At 35.0% G+C, this 19,944-nt stretch overlaps 1 protein-coding gene across 9 annotated transcripts in view; it reads left to right on the forward strand.

Moving 5' to 3' along the window:
• The window catches only part of IPO11 (importin 11), a 205,453-nt gene that overhangs the window by 139,665 nt on the left and 45,844 nt on the right, over nucleotides 1-19,944 (forward strand). For 3 of the 9 annotated variants that reach the window (XM_086361893.1, XM_086361894.1, XM_086361898.1), the window contains one exon: nucleotides 1,089-1,210. In XM_086361893.1, the coding sequence (XP_086218019.1) occupies nucleotides 1,089-1,210 (122 nt within the window). Of the gene's footprint in view, nucleotides 1-1,088; nucleotides 1,211-13,593; nucleotides 13,709-14,180; nucleotides 16,230-19,944 lie in introns of those variants that run through there. The other 6 variants (XM_086361895.1, XM_086361896.1, XR_015148847.1 and 3 more) reach the window with 5 other exon arrangements.

Here is a 19,944-nt window from a genome sequence, read left to right on the forward strand (position 1 = left end):
TGTTAAAACTGGGAACTATATTTGAACTAGTAGTTCTTGCAGTAATCGACAGATGTCACTCTGTTTCTCTGAATAATTTTAAATAACTTTGAGTTCACTGTGGCATCTTAGGACACAGCACACCGTTTGGGGAGCTCAAGTATAAATGATTGTCTTGAACTAGTAAGTGTTCACTTGACTGTTTATTATCTTTTAAACTGTTGGAAAAAAAGTATTGAAGCATTTCTTGGAAAAATGTAGAAGCACAAAAGTAGGAAAGTATGGGAACTCAAGGTTGATCTTATGTTACTAAAATCTGTGAAGTACAGATTTTGGTATTAAATGCACTTTTAAAAGGTGTGAGAAGTGTACAAATGTTTATAAGCAAACCTGAGACCCACTTCCAATCTACACAGTGAGTATACTTGGTCGTGTTTCATTATATAGATTCTACCTATGCATTAGTTAGGGTTCTTCAGCAAAACAGAGCCAGTTCTGTGTGTATGTAGAGAGATGGAGAGAATATACACACATACAGTTGCGCACACATGAGAAGCGGACATGGATATTAAAGGAATTGGCTCATATGGTTGATTGCAAGGACTAGCAATTTCTAATTTTGTGGGGCAGGCTGAAAATAAAAACTTGGGCAGGATTTCTGTGTTACATTCTTGAGACAGGGTTTCTTCTATTTATAGGAAACCTTAGTTTTTTCTCAAGGCTTTCATCTGATTGAATGACACTGTACTCACATTATCTAGGGTAATCTACTTAATGTCAGCTCATTGCAAATGTAATCATATCTGCAAAATACTTTCATGGCAGCATCTAGACTAGCATTTGACCAAACAAGTGGACCCTTAGCCTAGATAAGTTGAACAAGTCTATTTGGCACTCAATTAATTGGCTCTCAAGATTAATTAGATTCCATTTCTGATTTTGCTCATTTTTTTCCCCCAGCTCACAGGTTGCCCCACATTCTTGTATTCCAATTCTGTGGTTTGTTGGAATTGTACTTTAACCTTTTTTATGAGGCTTTTGCCTTTAACAGTACTTATAAGTAAAGAGCATTTCAAATATTTTGAGATGCCTCCTGGTCTTTTTTTCAGATGGACCAGCTTTTGGGAAATATGATTGAAATGTGGGTTGATCGCATGGACAATATTACCCAGCCTGAAAGAAGAAAACTTTCAGCCTTGGCTTTGCTTTCTCTTCTGCCATCTGATAATAGGTGAGGAAATGTTTACTTAAAATTTGTTTTGTTAAAGCATCAAAGAAGTATTAGCACTGTTTTGGCTATTGGTATTGCTGTGTATTGCTGGGCAGTGCTGTTTTATGCATATGTATGCTAATTTTTTTAGTTGATAACCAACCAGGTGTTGATCTGGATCTAAAAAGGTGGAAATGGTGGGCATTACAGTTTAATTTGTTGGAGTTCATTTTACCAATTTATTTCATTTTTGTCTGAATTCCCATTTTAAAAAATAACCAAATTTTATTAGATCTAATTTTAGGTCCTTGTTTTATATAAATATATTAAATAAATAATATTTCAATGTCAGTAACACTTCATAAAGTGTATTATCCTCCTAGTAATTCAGTAGTTTGTTACATAATTGTTAATTTTGGATTATCTCTAAAGAAGCTTACAAGTTATTTTTTTCTCCTTATATAGATGAAGTCATTATATTATATTTTCCAAACTTTATTAAAATCCTCATTTCCATAAAGCAAATACAAAATGCTTTGATTTGGGGCATTTAAAGAAGAGTAATTTTTTTTTTTTTGCCTTTATCCCTGTCTTTGTTTGGCATTATATTTCTTTTTGGGGTATTTTTAATTTTAGAAGTATAAAAGCAGGCCTTAAGACTTCATGTTGTAGGAGAAGAATAATATACTAGATTTTTTTGTCTTAGAGAATTTTTATAGTACCTGTATCCTAGTGATAAATTAGTGAAATAAGTGCAGTTAGCTTTAGAAAATCTTTTTAAAAATTTATTATTATTTCTGGTATAGTAGTTTGAATTAAGAACACAGATGATTATTTAGTCCTCACATCATAATAATATCATATGCTATTGTATGTTATTATAAAAATAGATAATAATCTTTGAGCCCTTTTACTGTTACCCGAAAACTGGGTTTACCTCTTGGTGAGTGTCCAGCCAAAAGATACAACCAAGTCAAAGACTGGGAGAATGAAGGATTTAGTACTTGAAACAAGTAAGGCGAGTACCAGGGATCTTTCCCAGTGCAGTGTCTCCATGAACAGCAACTTTTGGGAAGCTTTAAGCTCCCGGTACATGCATAATTATGAAGGGGCATGGGTAGTCCACAGAGTCCAAGCTTTGGTTGATTGAAGTCACGAGGGTCGGTAAAGATGAACATCATCATTTCTTAGTTTCCAGTTGATCAGGAGGTTTAATGCCTGGGAAGTTTAAATTCTGCAAAACTGCTCAGGAAAGTGCTTCATACTATTCTTTACTGTTGAAACAGACCTGTGCGTTTTTACAGCTGATTTGTTATGTTTGCTACTTCTCTTGCTTGATAGCAGTTTGTTCTTTTGTTCCCTTAAAATCATTATTATTAAATCCTTCTCAATGTTGCGCATTGTAGCCAGGCTTAGATTACAAAATGGCATAGGCCAAAAATGGCTTCTCTTATATCAAGAAAGCCATGCCTCATTCTGTTTCTCTAGGGACCCCCTACCTTATATGCTTGTTATATTACCATTTGCCTTATATTTCGCTAAGTACTTTACATTTATGTCTCATTTAATCTTTAAACAGTCCTGAGTTAAAGACATAATTGTCTTGTTTTTATAGAGCAAAGAAATAACTTAAAAATGTTAAATAACTTGCTTAGGGTCTGGTAAGTGGCGTGTCAAAGGGAAGATTCTGACCTTGGGCGGTTGATGCCAGAGCTTGCTCTTTTAACTCCCAGGTGGATGTACACAAGGGCAATGTTATTTCCTCTCTGAGAAACTGAGTGGCGTCTTACTTACTTTTGGAAGCCACATTGAAGCTACCAACATTTTAACTTACTGGTCTTGCCTTTCTTTTTAGTAGAAAAACAGTGACTAGAGATTTAACAGGCCTTTAAAGTGGAGATGTTAAAGAACCTGTTCTTTGGCAGTAATCAACACTTGGTAAACGTTTGCTCAGTAAATTAATGAATGGAAAAAAAACTAAGGTTGATAGAGCGTGTTAGAGTGTTCTCTAACATAAAGTACTGAGATTAAGAGAAAACTTGAAATGACACAGGTTAAAAGATGAGAAAGTTACCTGCTTGTATCTAAAGCATATTTGTTTTACTATTTTTGATATTACAGTTGACTTCAGTTTTTAATTTTTAAAAAAAAATTTCAATAATATTTTTGATATGTAAGTTGTGAGTATAGTTGACTTCTCTAAAGAAAATAAAAAAGGCTTCTGTTAAGGTTAAAGAAAACTTAGACTGGGGCCTATGTCAATTTACATAAATTATGGGGCAAGATTTTATCAAGGCTTGAATTTCTCTTAAACATTAATTTTTTTAATTTAAAAATATGATATCGGGCTTCCTGATGGCTCAGTGGTAAAGAACCTGCCTGCTAATGCAGGGGACACAGGTTCAGTCCCTGGGTCTGGAGGATCCCCTGGAGAAGGAAATGGCAACCCACTCCAGTATTCTTGCCTGGAAATCCCATGGATAGAGGAGCCTGGCAGGCTATAGTCCATGGGGTTGCAAAGAGTCAGACACTACTTAGTGACAGAACACAGCACAGTAATCTATAATGGAAAAGAATCTGAAAAACAATATATAATCACTTTGTTATACACCAGAAGCTAATACAACATTGTAAATTAACTATACTTCAATAGAAAAAATAAACTTTAAAAATATAAAAAAGTAATTAAAAATTGTGAGGAAATATCTTTCTGAATAGGAAAATCAGATCTTATTTTTGTTTTTAAAATGAAGTATTGAAAAGTCTATTGAGTGGTTGTGAATTCACATCATTTTAAGGGTACCTAGAAAGTCTTAAAATAATGTGGTAATAGAATTCTAAAGAGTAAAGATTTAACTTTATAGTCCTTGATGGATTAGTGACTAAAGAAGCAGTGATAAATACAGGAAATGTGTCCATTTGAAAACCAAACAAAACAACTTAATTGCTCTAAAAATTTGCCACATTATCATTGGCCCATGACATAGCTTTGGAAAATTTAGGTTCAAGTGCTGTAGTGGAAGGGAATGTTGACAGACTGTCAGCAGTTTTATCATTTCCCGTTATAACCTTTCTTCTGTTGGGTTGGCCAAAAACTTCCTTTGAGTTTTTCTGCATGGAAAAATTTTTTGGCCAACCCAATACTTAAAACTACATAGTTGATGGAGTTTGAGGAAAATTTTCCCCATTTCATGTCCCCAGTGATATTTTCTGGTTAGTCTCCCATATAATAGTAATTTCTTCTCCTGTGTTTCTTTTAGGCTTTGCAATGTAACATTTCCTTTGCCTGAAATAAGCAGATCTAGAGAATAATGTGTTGATGATGATATTTTGAATCAGGATAATTGGGAAATGTTATTTTCTTCTTTATTATAACGGATTTCCACATGCAAGAAATAACACTATTCTAAAGCAGGGTTTCTCAACCACAGTACTTTTGACTGTTTGGACCCAGATGATTATTTGATACTGGGGCTGTACTGTGCATTTCAGGCTATTTAGCAGCATCTGTGGCCTCTACCCACTAGATGCTGGTAGAATCACTGATCTGAAGAATGCTATTTGGGAAGCTATTTAAGCTGTCTTTTACCATGATCCACTACCTCTGATTCAGATATTTGGCAAAGACTGTAGGCTTAGGACCACACTCAAATTCTAGCGCCACTGGTCACTAATGACCATAGCCAAATAACTTCCTGAGCCTAAGTTACCTGGTTTTGAAATGAGAATACTAATAGTATCTTCCTGATGAGAGTATTATAAAGATTAAATGAGTTTACGTATTAAGGTCACACAGTCTAGATAAATGAAGTTAGCTGTTTTTGTTTTATCCCTTTCCTCCTCTCTCTCAACCGTTCATCCATTTCCTGCAGTATAAGTTCTAAAAGATTAAGTCTTTTTGTGTACCTGTAATCTTAAATTCAGGGCATTTTCAGTATATTGACTATTTATAAAACTGTTAATTCATTAAAAATATGTTAACCACGTATGTCATACGTATATCACCTTCAGCTTAATGACCTTTTGTATTCTGTAGTATTCTTTCTGCGTTGTTACTAACTTAAAAATATACAATTTTGTCTTTGCCTTTTAGTATATCTTTTAGGCATTTTTAGTGTATCTTCTTGGTTGCCTTCTGAATATAGTACTTTGTTTTGGTAGTTGTGTGATACAACTATCTTGTGTCCTTTTTGTTTTTTATAACTGGAGTGATTCCAAGTTTGAATTTTTCCATTTCTTAAAGTCTATATTATTTATGCACAAAGGCAGTAATATTTTCTTCCGCTAACTTTTATATGAAAATAACATTATTTACATACAGCTCTTCTGAAGTTCTTGTCCAAAGACATAGATTAAATAAAAGCTTTTTTCATAGAGGAAAATGAGAGTAATCAACCTTTCCTTTGGCTCTATTCTCTGAAATAGCAATTCATTCTCTAACTTTGGAGACATACTTTTATAATGTAGTTCTAAGAATTTCAGAGGTATATAAGTGTTCTCTGAGATCAAATGTTTTAAGAATTTAATTTTTTTTTTTTTAAGATTTAAGAAACTTACCCATGAGGAATGTTTTTCTTAAGCTAGTTGAATAATTCAAAAAAAGATTGACAAAGCAGCAGGGTTTTTAGGTATGATGGCTTGCTTTCCAGGAGAAATTGCCTTATAATAAAGTCCTCTGGGTATCAGATTTACTAGACATGCTTGGATTGGTCATTTAGTATCTCTCCATAGTTCTCTTTTATCTCAAGAATAGTATAAATAAAATATCAGTATTTGGAAATTTATTATTCTGTACAAATTTTTTTAAAATTTTATTTTATTTTTAAACTTTACAATATTGTATTAGTTTTGCCAAATATCAAAATGAATCTGCCACAGGTATACCTGTGTTCCCCATCCTGAGCCCTCCTCCCTCCTCCCTCCCCATACCCTCCCTCTGGGTCGTCCCAGTGCACCAGCCCCAGGCATCCAGTATCCTGCATCGAACCTGGACTGGCGACTTGTTTCATACATGATATTATACATGTTTCAATGCCATTCTCCCAAATCTCCCCACCCTCTCCCTCTCCCACAGAGTCCATAAGACTGATCTATACATCAGTGTCTCTTTTGCTGTCTCGTACACAGGGTTATTGTTACCATCTTTCTAAATTCCATATATATGCGTTAGTATACTGTATTGGTGTTTTTCTTTCTGGCTTACTTCACTCTGTATAATAGGTTCCAGTTTCATCCATCTCATTAGAACTGATTCAAATGTATTCTTTTTAATGGCTGAGTAATATTATAATATAATTTTCTAAACTAATTTACAACTTTTAAAACAAGATAGTAGTTCCAAAGAGTAATACTTTGGTATAGTTTCAGTTCAGTTCAGTTGCTCAGTTGTGTCCGACTCTTTGTGACCCCACGAACCACAGCACATCAGGCCTCCCTGTCCATCACCAACTCCTGAAGTTTACCCAAACTCATATCCATTGAGTCAGTGATGCCATCTAACCGTCTCATCCTCTGTCATTCCCTTCTCCTCCTGCCTTCAATCTTTCCCAACATCAGGGTCTTTTCAAATGAGTCAGCTCTTCACATGAGGTGGCCAAAGTATTGGAATTTCAGCTTCAACATCAGTCCTTCCAGTGAACACCCAGGACTGATCTCCTTTAGAATGGACTGGTTGGATCTGCTTGCAGTCCAAGGGACTCTCAAGAGTCTTCTCCAACACCACAGCTCGAAAGTATCAATTCTTCGGTGGTCAGTTTTCTTTATAGTCCAACTCTCACATCCGTACATAACTACTGGAAAAACCATAGCCTTGACTAGACGGACCTTTGTTGACAAAGTAGTGTTTAAATATAGTTAAATAAAAGGCAGTTTAAAATTTTTGAAATTGTAGATGTGTTGTTTTATCAGAATTGTGTTTGGTTTAAACTGACCATTCCTAAGTGAGTATTTAATGTGAGAAAGTTTTATTTTCTTCCTTTAAAATAGGATGCATTTTAACTTCTAGGTCATGCATTCTTATTTAGCATTTTATAGTATTTTCTTTTATCAGTAAATTCTTAACCTAATAGTTTAGTGGGTTTTCTACAGTAAAAACTAGTTCTCATTTTTTTTTTTTATATCTTTCACAAGAAAAATGTCTTAGAAGCACCTCGTGTGTGTGTGTGTGTGGTAACAGCTTATTAGGATATAATTCAGTTCACCCATTTAAAGTGTACAATTCAATAGTTTTTAGTATATACATGGAGTTGTGCATCCATCACCACAGTCAGTTTTAGAGCATTTTGTCATTTCCAAAGGAGCCATGTACTGTTTTTCTTTAATATTTTTCTCTTTATTTTTTAAATTATGAAAGTATGATAACACCTTTACAGGAGACTTGGAAAATACAGAACAAAGTTACAGATAGTTCCATTATATAATTATTTTTTTGATAAATTAAAATTTTTAGTTGGAGTTTCAATATCAGACTCTCAAAAATTAATAGAATGAATATGCAGAGAAGTGCAGGGATATAGTAGACCTGAAAATCACCATGAACCAATTCAACATAATTAAATTTATACAATTTCACACAGTAGTAGGATACAAGTTATAGTCAAGTTCCCATAGACTATAAACTAGGAGACACTGGAAGATATCCAGCAAGTTAAAGCAAGTTGCAAAAGTTTCAGGAGCCAGGTACTCTTCAGCAGTCCTTATCACTCATTCCTTTCCCCAGCCAACCACTAATCTACTTTCGCCATGGAGGTTTGCCTATTCTGGACATTTCCTGCAAATGGAATCAGACAATATGTGGTCTTTTGTGACTGACTTCTTTAAACTAGCATATTTTCAAAGTTTACACGTTGTGACAGGTATCAGTATTTTCTTTTTGTTGCTAAATCATAGTCTTCTGTATGAATATACCGCATTTTGTTTCTGCAGTCATCAAATGATGGACATGTGAGCTGTTTCTACCTTTGGGCTCTTGTGAATAATGCTGTGATTATTTGCATACAAGTTTTTGTGTAGATACTTATCATTTCTCTTGGGTATTCCTGGGTTGTATAGCCATTCTGTTTAACTTTTTAATAAACTATCAAGCTGTTTTCAAGTTAGTTATATCATTTTATATTCCCATCAGCATTGTATAAGGATTCTAGTTTCTGCATACCCTTAGCAGCACATATTATTCTTTATTTCTGATTATAGCCATACTGGTTGGTATGAAGTGGTATCTAATTGTGGTAGGAATCTTTTTGAAATAGTTCTGCTATACCATTACTCACCTTTGGGAAGCTTGCTTGACACAACATCTTTTGACAATTGATTGATTACTATGTGCTAATTTGGGGGTTCCTGAAAATCATCATTAAACATATGTCTTAGTGTTTTGAGAATCTTACTCCCCAGTTTCTGTTACCTTTTAATTGTGATTCTGGGCAAGCTATTTGAATTCTTTACATTTGTTTCTTCATTTTTAAAATGAGGTTAATAGTATCTCTTTTGTAGACATCCTTTGGTAAAGGTTAAGTGAGATAATTAAAAACTCACTGGTTATTAGGTTTTTTGTATAATGTTACTTGCTTCTATATGTTAGACATAAAGAACTCAATAGATATTACTTGCTGTTATTATTGCTACAGTAGCTGCTATAGTTATTACTAGATTACATTTCATTCTGTATAAAAAAAACAACATAGGTTTTATGTTTAGAAAAACTGATATATTCTACCAAAGGCAGCTTGTTCTTCAATTAGTATCATTTTTTCAGTATCAGATTGGTGCTGCTGCATAGTATTGCCCTTTTCATAGAGGCACTGAAATATTCTGTCCATGTACTGACAAAATTACTCTCCTGGGATTTAGCTGTTATGAAAGTAGTAAGTAATCTATTGTTCTGTGGGAGTTGGATTTCTGGTATGTTGCCGGTCTTTCTGTTCTTCCAGCTGAATTTAAAGTCAGTCAGTGCATAGACACTGCCTGAGTTGTTTTTCTCCAACGGTGGTTTTGTTTGACGTTTTCATATAATAAGAGTATTATTTACAATATGTTGCACGTTGATAATTTAGAGAAATCAAAGGAAATTTGGTAATACTACACTACAAAAAGCCGGCTTTGTAAATTCAGGATCCTAAACACTTAAGGTCCAAGAAATGCAGCCTTTTCCTCTGCTCCATTTCCATGGGCAGAGAGGAACAGAAAGCTGACAAGTTTGCTGTGCCCAGACAGAAAAGGAAATCTTGTGTGGTTGATATTCACATAGATTAGGACCAACAGATTGCGGTCCTTGTTTTGAACAGAATGCCTACTTTTAAAACTCTCCGTTTGCTTTTACTTTATACTTATCAGAGCGATTTTAATGGCAATGTAGTTCTTTTGCAGTTGTTTTTGATTGTCTAAAGAACTACAGGGGAAGAAATGGAGAGCAGGAAATTACAGTAATCGCTAGTGTCTTTGGGAATTTTACTCCTTAATAGACATATTTCTTTTTACCTTTATGATTGTTGTCATCAGCCTAGTTTGTTTTAATTTGAAATAACCTGTCTAAATTTCCCTGTGATTAAAATATAGTGCAATGCTGCAGGGTCTTAAGAGAATCACAGAAATATGTTACTTACTGCTTATGGCATTTTCCCCCTGTGTTAGTATATTTGTTTGGTTAGGTCTTGAAAGTGGTCAAATAGTGAGATTTATCCAGATAATTGCAGTGATTATATGTGTTTGGGAAACAGCAGAGGCATTCATGTTATTGTAATCACAGTTATATCAGCTTTTAAAAAAATATGCAGTTGGTGAATTTGGCTTGAATTATGTTATTGATTAAAATATATACTGAAAATCTGTATATAAAAAACTGTATTAACTAAGTATTATGTGAATACAGAGGACTTTTAGGCATAGACATTACCATTGAGAAATTGATAGTTCTAAATAGGTGGTGGTTTAGTCGCTATGTCGTGTCAGGCTCTTGTGACCCCGCGGACTCTAGCCTGCCAGGCTCCTCTCTTCATGGGATTCTCCAGGTGGGAATACTGGAATGGGTTGCCATTTCCTTCTGCAGGGGATCTTCCTGACCCAGGAATCAAACCTGGGTCTCCTGCCTTTCATGCAGATTCTTTACCAACTGAGCTCTGAGGGAAGATGACAGTTCTAGTTAGGGGAGTATGTAAAAGAGTGGTAAACTTGAAGGGCTGGTAGCTGGTACCAGGATATTTGACAAGCACAGCGTGAGTGTTAACATCACACGCCAGCGGAGTTTGAAAGGTAAGTTTTGTGTACTTTGTGGCAGTAGAAGCTTTGTACTTGACATCTGACCTGTGTATGAAGAGGCTAGATCTTGATGTGGATATCCTGGCAAGAGTTTGAGGTATTAGGGGCATGCTTATCTATAGAGCAAAGATCCAGTAACAGAGGAAAATATTAGGTAACATCAGATTGGTTCAGATCATTTCAGTCTATGAGGAACAACCCCTCTGTGATGCAGCTTTTCATGTTTTTATTTTTTGATTAGATTGTGCAGTGTATCTTTCAGTAACAGAAGCTGGGAGGTGTAGACAAGATGATTTAGGAAGATGAACAGTTGGTGCCATTAATGCATGTTCACTGAGTAGTTTTGTGGAAAAAAGAGGTAGATTATCAATATCTGGGTTTGGTGATTTAAAAAAATTTATTGTCATTTATAAAACTTTTCAAAGCTGAATGTTAACTTGTTCTTCTGATCAGTCCTTTGAAAACCCAGTGTCTCTCCCCACCCAGAAGTTTGGCACATTTGGAGGTATTTTGAAGTGTTTCTGTCCTTCCATCTTAGAATTTGAATGGAAATAGTCCATTTTGGTTTTCATTTCCAATACAAATTCATTGTACCCTTGAAACGTATAGCAGAACTAAAGTGCCCCTACCTTCCTATCAGATATCAAGCCTGTGATACTGATACAGCAGACATTCAGCAGTATTTTTGAAGTTTCTTTCATGTGTTAGGGAAACATGCTGTGCATTCAGTTTACACATTATTGTTCAGTTCAACCTGGCATCTTAGAAAAACAACTACTTATGTCTTCTGTCTCCTGTCCTAACTGCTTAGGGAAGTTCCTGAGTGCTTATGACTTTTAAATGACATTTAAAAAAAAAGAAAACTGATTGACTGAATGGTTTTTCAGTTTTTGGTGGGGCACACCATGTGGCATGCAGGATCTTAGTTCCCTTACCAGGGATCGAACCCATACCTCCTGCAGTGGAAGCGCAGTCTTAACTACTGGACCACCAGGGAAGTGGGTGGTGGTTGTTCAGTGGCTAAGTCACGTCTGACTCTTAGTGACCTTCACAATTAACATCATGAATGAGAAGCAGGTAGACACCATGTACTGCTAGATGTGATATTTCAAGAATATATCACTTATGTAATATTCCAACCAGGGAAGATTAATCTGGATCTAACCATGAGGAAATGTCAGACAAACCCAAATGAGGAACATTCTGGGAGAGAGTTGGTCTTCCCTGGTGTCTCAGATGGGAAAGAAATCTGCCTGCAATGCAGAAGAAGCAGGAGACCTGGGTTCCATCCCTGAGTCAGGAAGATCCCCTGGAGAAAGGAGTGGCAACCCATCCAGTATTCATGCCTGAAGAATCCTCATGGACAAAGGAGCCTGGTGGGCTACAGTCCATGGGGTTGCAAAGAATTGGACATGACTGAGCGACTAACACTTTTCACATTTACATGTCATGAGAGTCTTCATGAGGAAATGAAGACCCAAAGAAACCATTAAACCTGTGTATTTTTACACCAAGTTTGGTGAAGAGTCATGGGAAGATATGTAGGGTAAAGGGTATGAGATAAGTATGTAAAATAAACCAGGGGGAAATTTGCAAGTCCTATTTGTTTGGGTTCTTCTGAGTCCTCTTATCTTTGAAGATAAAGGGTGCTCCCTTCCTCCCAGTATAGGAAGGGCATTTCTCACTGGAGGGTTTAATGACTTGTTTAAGGGGACAAGGGCAAGGAGTATGGGGCTGTGGCTGGAGGTGATAGAGATCAGAAAGAGAACTTTCTGCTTATGCTGTTTGCTCAGTCTCCTTCAGCTTAAAGTAGTCAGTATGCCAGGGTGCCATATCTTGTGGAAGCATGTCCTAAACCCCATCATAATTCTTTAAATTACGTGACATAATTGAAAAAAATTCTCTATGTTATTCAAAATATGAAAAAAATGAACTTGAAAAACCTAGCTCTTGTTTCATCTTTACGTCTAATTCATGACATTTCCCTGTCATTTAGCTTTTTGGTTGCTGTTTTCTAATTTCTTTAACTATAAAATAGTAATAACAATAGAGTCCGCAAGAGATAGTTGTGAGATTTGTAAATCATTTTGATAAAGATTGTCTCTAGAGTGCACTTCTGATTTTTTATTGTAAAAGAAATACTGAGTTATACAAAATATTAATATGGAAATGATTCATATTATTATCTGAAGTAATTGTCTTGCTATGAAAAAGCTGCTTTAGTATCAAAGGGAGTTATAGTATAAAATTATACATATTACTACTGATATTTTAATCACACTGTCAGGGTATTAGTAATATTAATAAGTCAGAATTAGAAAGCCTAAGCAGTCAGATTTTTGGAAAATTAATGACTGAACAGTACATAATATATACGATGTATAGTCAGTGCTTTAAATCCTTAAAGAATTACATTATACACAGATGTGTTTTATAAATAATTCAGACTAATTTAGATGTATATATAGTGAAAAGTCATTAAAGGGTCTCTTTCATCAAAGATTACCTTTGTCAGTGATTTGGTATACAAATTACCATTTTCCAGCTCAAGGCATATTCCTTAATATATTAAGGTACTTATTGGTGATATTCAGTACTTTTTATGTGCTGTTTTTTTTTTTAATCAAGAAAGGAGGGCACAGAGGAGCAGCCTTTATGTTCATCATTCTAAATTACTTGTTTTGCTACCTATTTTTTTTAAGGAATAAAACAAAATTAAAGTCTCTATTGTATACTCAGAATAATAGAAATATAAATATTCTGTGCATTTAAAAAATTCACAGAAGTTACATTACTCTATTTATATCTTATTTCAACTTGTTTTTTCCATTTGATAGCTATTTGTAGTTGATGTATACAGAGTTTGTTCATTCTGAATATTTAAATAATACATATTTTTAAAAATGCTTATTTTAAAGATGAAATATTTAGGTTTGTGCATTGGGAAAACTCAGATTAACTGCCTTCTGAAAAAATAAGTTCCTGAGATTTCCTTTTAGCAAACTTTTGAAACACAGATAACATGACTTCCTGTCTCTCAGTTTCCTGTATCCATGACAACCTGTGTTTTACACACCGAGTGTGGAGGAACTAATGTGAAGAGTGGTGTTTCCTGAGCAAATTGTGACTTTAAAAAAAAAAGGTGGAGGGGTGGAGGTCAACAGTGCCACAAAAGAAATGCAGCCTAGAAATGTCGTTCTTCAGATTTAGAAAGAAAACCGTTGCTTGAATCAGCCGAGTGTTAATAATATGAATTTCCTGTTCTTGGTAAGATTATTTATTTAAATATGAACTTTTAGCTGAAACAAGAAATAATTCGACTTGTAAAAATCCGTAGTTTAAAGAGAGTTTAATTGTTCTGTACTGGATTTGTGTTTTCGAAAATTATGTTGTTAAATTGATAGTAGACTTAAAGTTGATGAAGGGCATATTTATATCCAAGATCTTTATCTCCGCATTATCATTTGTCAATTTTGTTATAGTCAGTTGTAATATTTTAGGTTAACTTAGCAAACATTTTATTTTGCAGTTCATTAAATTTGATTATCATTTTGTTAAACAGTGAGTTAATGGCCTAGAGGTACTAATAATTCTAGAACATATTTCAGACTTATTATTTTATGCTATCACTGTAGTATGATTTATGATATTTGGTATTATGGCTAATCCTAATAAAATAGGGTATAGAATTTCTAAAGAACTTTTTGATGATTTAAAGTTTTACCTTTTCTTTTTGTAGCCAATTTTGATATGAACAGAGAAACCAAGAGCAGGGCTATGTGTGGAGTACGTTTTTCTCTGCCTTGCCTACGACTGTTTCTGCTTGTTGCCTGTTACCTTGTATTGTTTTTCCATAAAGAGATTCTTGGATGTTCGTCTGTTTGCCAGCTCTGCACTGGGAGACAAATTACCTGCCGTAACTTAGGCCTTTCAAGTATTCCTAAGAATTTCCCCGAAAGTACAGTTTTTCTGTATCTGACTGGAAATAATATATCTCATATAAATGAAAGTGAATTCACTGGACTTCATTCTCTTGTAGCATTGCATTTAGATAATTCTAGCATTGTGTATATATATCCAAAAGCTTTTGTTCATTTGAGGCATCTGTATTTTCTGTATCTGAATAATAATTTTATAAAACGCTTGGATCCTGGAATATTTGAGGGACTTTCCAATCTTCGTAATTTATATTTACAGTCTAATCAACTATCTTTTGTTCCAAGAGGAGTGTTTCATGATCTAGTTTCAGTTCAGTACTTAAATCTGCAAAGAAATCGCCTCACTGTCCTCGGGAGTGGTACCTTTGTTGGTATGATTGCTCTTCGGATACTTGATTTGTCAAACAATAAAATTTTGAGAATATCAGACTCAGGCTTTCAGCACCTTGGAAACCTGGATTGTTTGTATCTAGAAGGTAATAATTTAACAAAAGTACCATCAAATACTTTTGAAGTACTTAAGAGTCTTAAAAGACTTTCTTTGTCTCATAACCATATTGAAACAATACAGCCCTTTGCATTTAAAGGGCTTATCAATTTGGAGTATCTCCTCCTGAAAAATTCAAGAATTAAAAATGTTACTAGGGATGGATTTAGTGGAATTAGTAACCTTAAACATTTGATCTTAAGTCATAATGATTTAGAAAATTTAAATTCTGACACATTTAGCTTGTTAAAGAATTTAATTTACCTTAGGTTAGATAGAAACAGAATAATCAGCATTGATAATAATACATTTGAAAACATGGGAGCATCTTTGAAGATTCTTAACCTGTCATTTAATAATCTTACAGACTTACATCCAAGGGTCCTTAAGCCATTGTCTTCATTGATTCATCTTCAGGCAGATTCTAATCCTTGGGACTGTAGCTGCAGACTATTGGGTCTTCGTGACTGGTTAGCATCTTCAGCCATTACTCTAAACATCTTTTGTCAGAATCCCCCATCCATGCGTGGCAGAGCGTTGCATTACGTTAAATGGACTGACTTTACAAATTGTGTTACATCTTCTGCAAATGTATCCAGAACTTGGGCTATAACATCTCTTCATATTTACCACAAGACCACTACGTTAATGATGGCCTGGCATAAAATAACCACAAATGGGAAACATTTGGAAAACACTGAGAGCGTTACTTTCGGGGAACGAATTCGTACTTCACCTGCCGGTAGATTGTTTCAAGAGAATACCTTTGGTAATCCATTACAGACTACTGCGATGTTACCTGTGCAAATACAGCGTTCTTCTCCTGTTAACTTGAACTTGGAAAAAAACAGTGCTCTACCGATTGATGCTGCGTCAGTATCAGGGAAAACATCTCCGATCTGTACACAAGAAGTTGAAAAGCTGAATGAGGCTTTTGACATTTTGCTAGCCTTTTTTATTTTAGCCTGTGTTTTAATTGCTTTTTTGATCTACAAAGTTGTTCAATTTAAACAAAAACTAAAGGCATCTGAAAACTCAGGGGAAAATAGACTTGAATACTACAGCTTTTATCAGTCAGCAAGGTATAATGTAACAGCTTCAATTTGTAACACTTCCCCAAATTCTGTAGAAAGCCCTGGTTTGGAGCAGATTCAACTTCATAAACAAATTGTTCCTGAAAGTGAGGCACAGGTCATTCTCTTTGAACATTCTGCCTTATAATTCAGTTAAATAATGGGCTGTAAGAAAACCTCAGTGTCATGGACATGAATAAAACTGAAACATCCTTATAGAATTATAGACTTTATTTGGGTACATAATGGTTTCTATGAGCTTAGTATTAATAAATACAGGTTTTTAATAATTTGTGAATACTGTATTCATTGCGTAAATACTATCTTTGGTAGGCACTATATCAAGTAATAATAATAGCTGACATTTCTGTGTACCAAGCAGTATGTTAAATATTTTACATATAACACTGAATCCTTAAAAAACCTACAGGGTAATAATATCTTCGTTTTACAGATAGGAAAACCTAGGCAGAGTGAGTTAAGAAACTGTCCCAGATTCCAGAGTACAAGCTTTTAGTTTTCTGCTGTCCTGCTGCCTGGGTGCTAGGGTTATAATTGTGAACAGTATGGACATGGCTTCCTATTTTTGGTAGAGCTTGAAATGTTGGGAAGGGTCCATAGGGTTACTGTATAGTATGGTAAGTACTGCACTTGGAGGTACTGTTCTGTATAACGTATATGGAGATGAGAGAAGGCTTTATACGAAGAGGGACATTGAAACTGGCTTGCAAAGAATAAGTAGACATTAGCCTAGTGAAGAGAGCTGAGTAGTAGGTAGAGATAACATTGTATCAGAGGGGTTGAAGAAATAGAATACTGCTTTCAGGAACTAAAATTCACTCCATCTGGAGTTGTAAATGGTATTGAGATCTGCAGCTAGAGAGAAAAATCAGATGATGAAGGATGTTGTAATTTCATGTTTTTCCCTGGGGCAGCAGGGGGCCATGGAAGGATCTTAAGCAATGGTAAAAGTAGCAAATGCTATTGTTTGATGACACACTCAGTGCTTCTTTTAAGCATTTAGCATTTGGCAAATATAAACTGAAAGTGCACTGTTTCTGGAAGTAACAAGACTAGAACCAGGATTGATCTGAATCATTAATCCGGGGGAGAGATGCTGGAGGCCTGGACCAGGGTATTGGCAGAGAGGATGGATGGATTCTAGAGCTAGGTGCCTTGATGATTGGCTGAGGAGTGGCAGATGAGGGAAAAATCATATGTTAGGTTTTTGGGAAATATTTGCCTTAAGATCACAGGCAACATTTTAGAAAACTTCTGTTCATTTATAAACCACATACAGAACGAAATAGACCTGTTTGAGTCACCACTTAGGTCAAGAAATAGAACATTCAAACAGAACATATACGTGGACTATTCTTAAAGTTGAGGATTATAGAGATAGACAAGTGTTCCAGCTTTAAGGTGGAGGGGGACCAATATGTAATTGGGACATTTTTACTCCATTATCTTACCCACACCACAACAAAAACAGCAAAATTTGTCATGTTTGTTCTTAAGGGTTGTGAAAATGGCGGGGAGGGGGCGGAAGAGGGGGAAGCCTGAAAACCTTTTCCAAGGCTCTGACAATCAGCTTCAATGTTAGGTCTTCCTACCCACCCAGTTGACTGCACATGTACTTCCCCCGCCCCGTCCCGTTGCACTTCTTGTTCTTCCCACGTCTCTGCTTGTCTTCTGTTACTAGGCCAGACTAAAAGACATATGCATGGACTTGTAATGTGTTGTGCTGCTCTGGACTAAGAGTAAAGAGATGGGGTAGGTGAAACCAAAGAGAAGGTTGTTCTCTTTACCAGTTAGACTTCGTTTATATGCATCACCCACTGAATAATAATAATTTTTTTTTTCTCCTTAGAAGGCCTGTTTCATTTCTCATTAAAACTTGTACTTTTCTTTTCTGTTATTGGACTTAATGATGAGGCCTTAGGTGGGTGAGGAGGGATATGAATCAGTAGTATCATTATTATCTAGATTGTTAATGATTTCATAGTTAGGGAGCACTATTAACGAGATAATGGGTCCACTTTTTTCAGTATTACACCATCTCAAGTATAGTTTTTAAAAACATTTATAATGGTGAGGTCATGCATTCAACCCCATAATTATCAAATCTATTCCATTCTTTTATATTAAAAAAAAAAACAAGAAAAACACGAGAACCAGTTTGTCAGGTGATTCCTATAAGCACTGAAAACTAGTATTGGTTAGGTTTTTTCACCCTAATGTCTTTTCCAAACGGTTCTACACCAGTCATTGATCATCTCCTTTTTATGGAACTTTAGTATATCTTCATTGAACAGTATTTCTTAAAGCATGGTCTTCCTGTTGAAAATCATGTAAAATGGCAGTTTCTTCCCATCCCACTACACACAGATCATCGTAGTTTTTCTTATTGTCTTAAAGAGAATGGCTTGCTTTTCCCCCCCACCTCTCTGCACTCATTAAAAAAAAGTTAATTGGAAGAATGGTTTATAATATGAGCTTCCCAGGTGGCACTAGTGGTAAAAAAAAAAAAAAAAAAAAAATCTGCCTACCAATGCAGGAGATGCAAGAGACGTGGGTTTTTTCACTGGGTTGGGAAGATCCCCTGGAGTAGGAAATATTCTTGCCTGGAAAATTCCATGGACAGAGGAGCCTGGAGGGCTACAGTCCACGGGGTCACATAGAGTCAGACACGACTGAGCATACACACATACAACGGGAGAATGGTTTATAATATGAAAGACTTAGTAAGGATAATTGTTGGGTATAAATTTTTATTTTTAAATAACTTAGTGAATATCCACATGAATTTTTTTTATCCTGTTTACTTGCTAACATTTGTCAATGGTCACTTTTCATGTGACCATGAAGAGAATTAACTGTGTAGAAAGATGTATGTTTCCATTTAAGTGACAGAAATATTTTCAGCCTAGGTCCTGGAAGATAGAGGAGAGGGGACCTGATTTTAGTGTAAATGGTGTGATAGGAATTCTGGAATAAGATCGACGTATCAGGGCTTTTTCCTTTTTTTTTTTTTTCCCCCAGTATACTGTTCTTTACTTAGACTTGTTAATATAAGCAGAAAAGTATACTTTAGAGAATATTTTATTTGGTTGTGGCTTTTAGTGCTTAAAAATGTATTTATTTTCTTAAATTACCCTAAGTTCATCCACCCTCTAACTTAGGATTTGATGTGAATTCAAATATTATTAGGTACAGTATACAAGTTGTGATCTAGTTAGAGCAGAGAAAATTTTAAAGTGACTAAAGTTCTGGTTTCTTTTTGGGGCTTGCTACTATGAAAAACTTAAATCATCAACTTTAGGTTATAAAACTGTTCAGAACAGGTAATTTAAAATTTTGTGTTCTTGTAAATGTTGTGTTCCTGAATACCTGTTTTTCTCCAGGGCCCAAGGGGATGAAGATGTGATGTTAAGTATGTAAATTCATCACATCGAGAAGTTATTTAAGACACATGGTCTATGATGATGAATCAGTGCTCACTAGAAAATTACCAATAAAAGTTGGACAAGTGAAAAGAAACTAGAGTCCTGTTCACATTTAATCTATTACTTATTGTTTGGGTAACCAGATGAATATTAGAATTTTTTTTGATTTGTGCCTTTGGGATTAAGAATTTTGCATTATCTTTCTAGGAGCATTTTGTTTTCTGAACACCTGTTGTTGAGTGTGTAATGATACAAAAGGACAGAAATAGTTTTAAGCCACCATGATTTTTTAAAGTTGGGTGAAAAACACAAGAAAGAAGGATTTTTTTTTCTTTAGTATTGTGCATAGTTTTCAAAAGTAAGGAAACAAATCACTTTCCATGAAGTTTCTGCAATTCACATATTCTGCAGGTACTTTTATATACCCGGAAAGTAACCTCAAAATGTCATACCTCTAGGAAATACTAAGATTAAGAGCTGTAGTTTCGCTCCTGTGCATTTGACTAAAAAAGAAACTAAAAGTGGAATTGTTTTCAATGATCAGGTGATCTTTACCTAC

Source organism: Bos grunniens, chromosome 20, assembly GCF_055505025.1.
Source record: "Bos grunniens cultivar Pamir isolate PY7600 chromosome 20, Bosgru_T2T1.0, whole genome shotgun sequence".
Taxonomy (NCBI): Eukaryota; Metazoa; Chordata; class Mammalia; order Artiodactyla; family Bovidae; genus Bos; species Bos grunniens.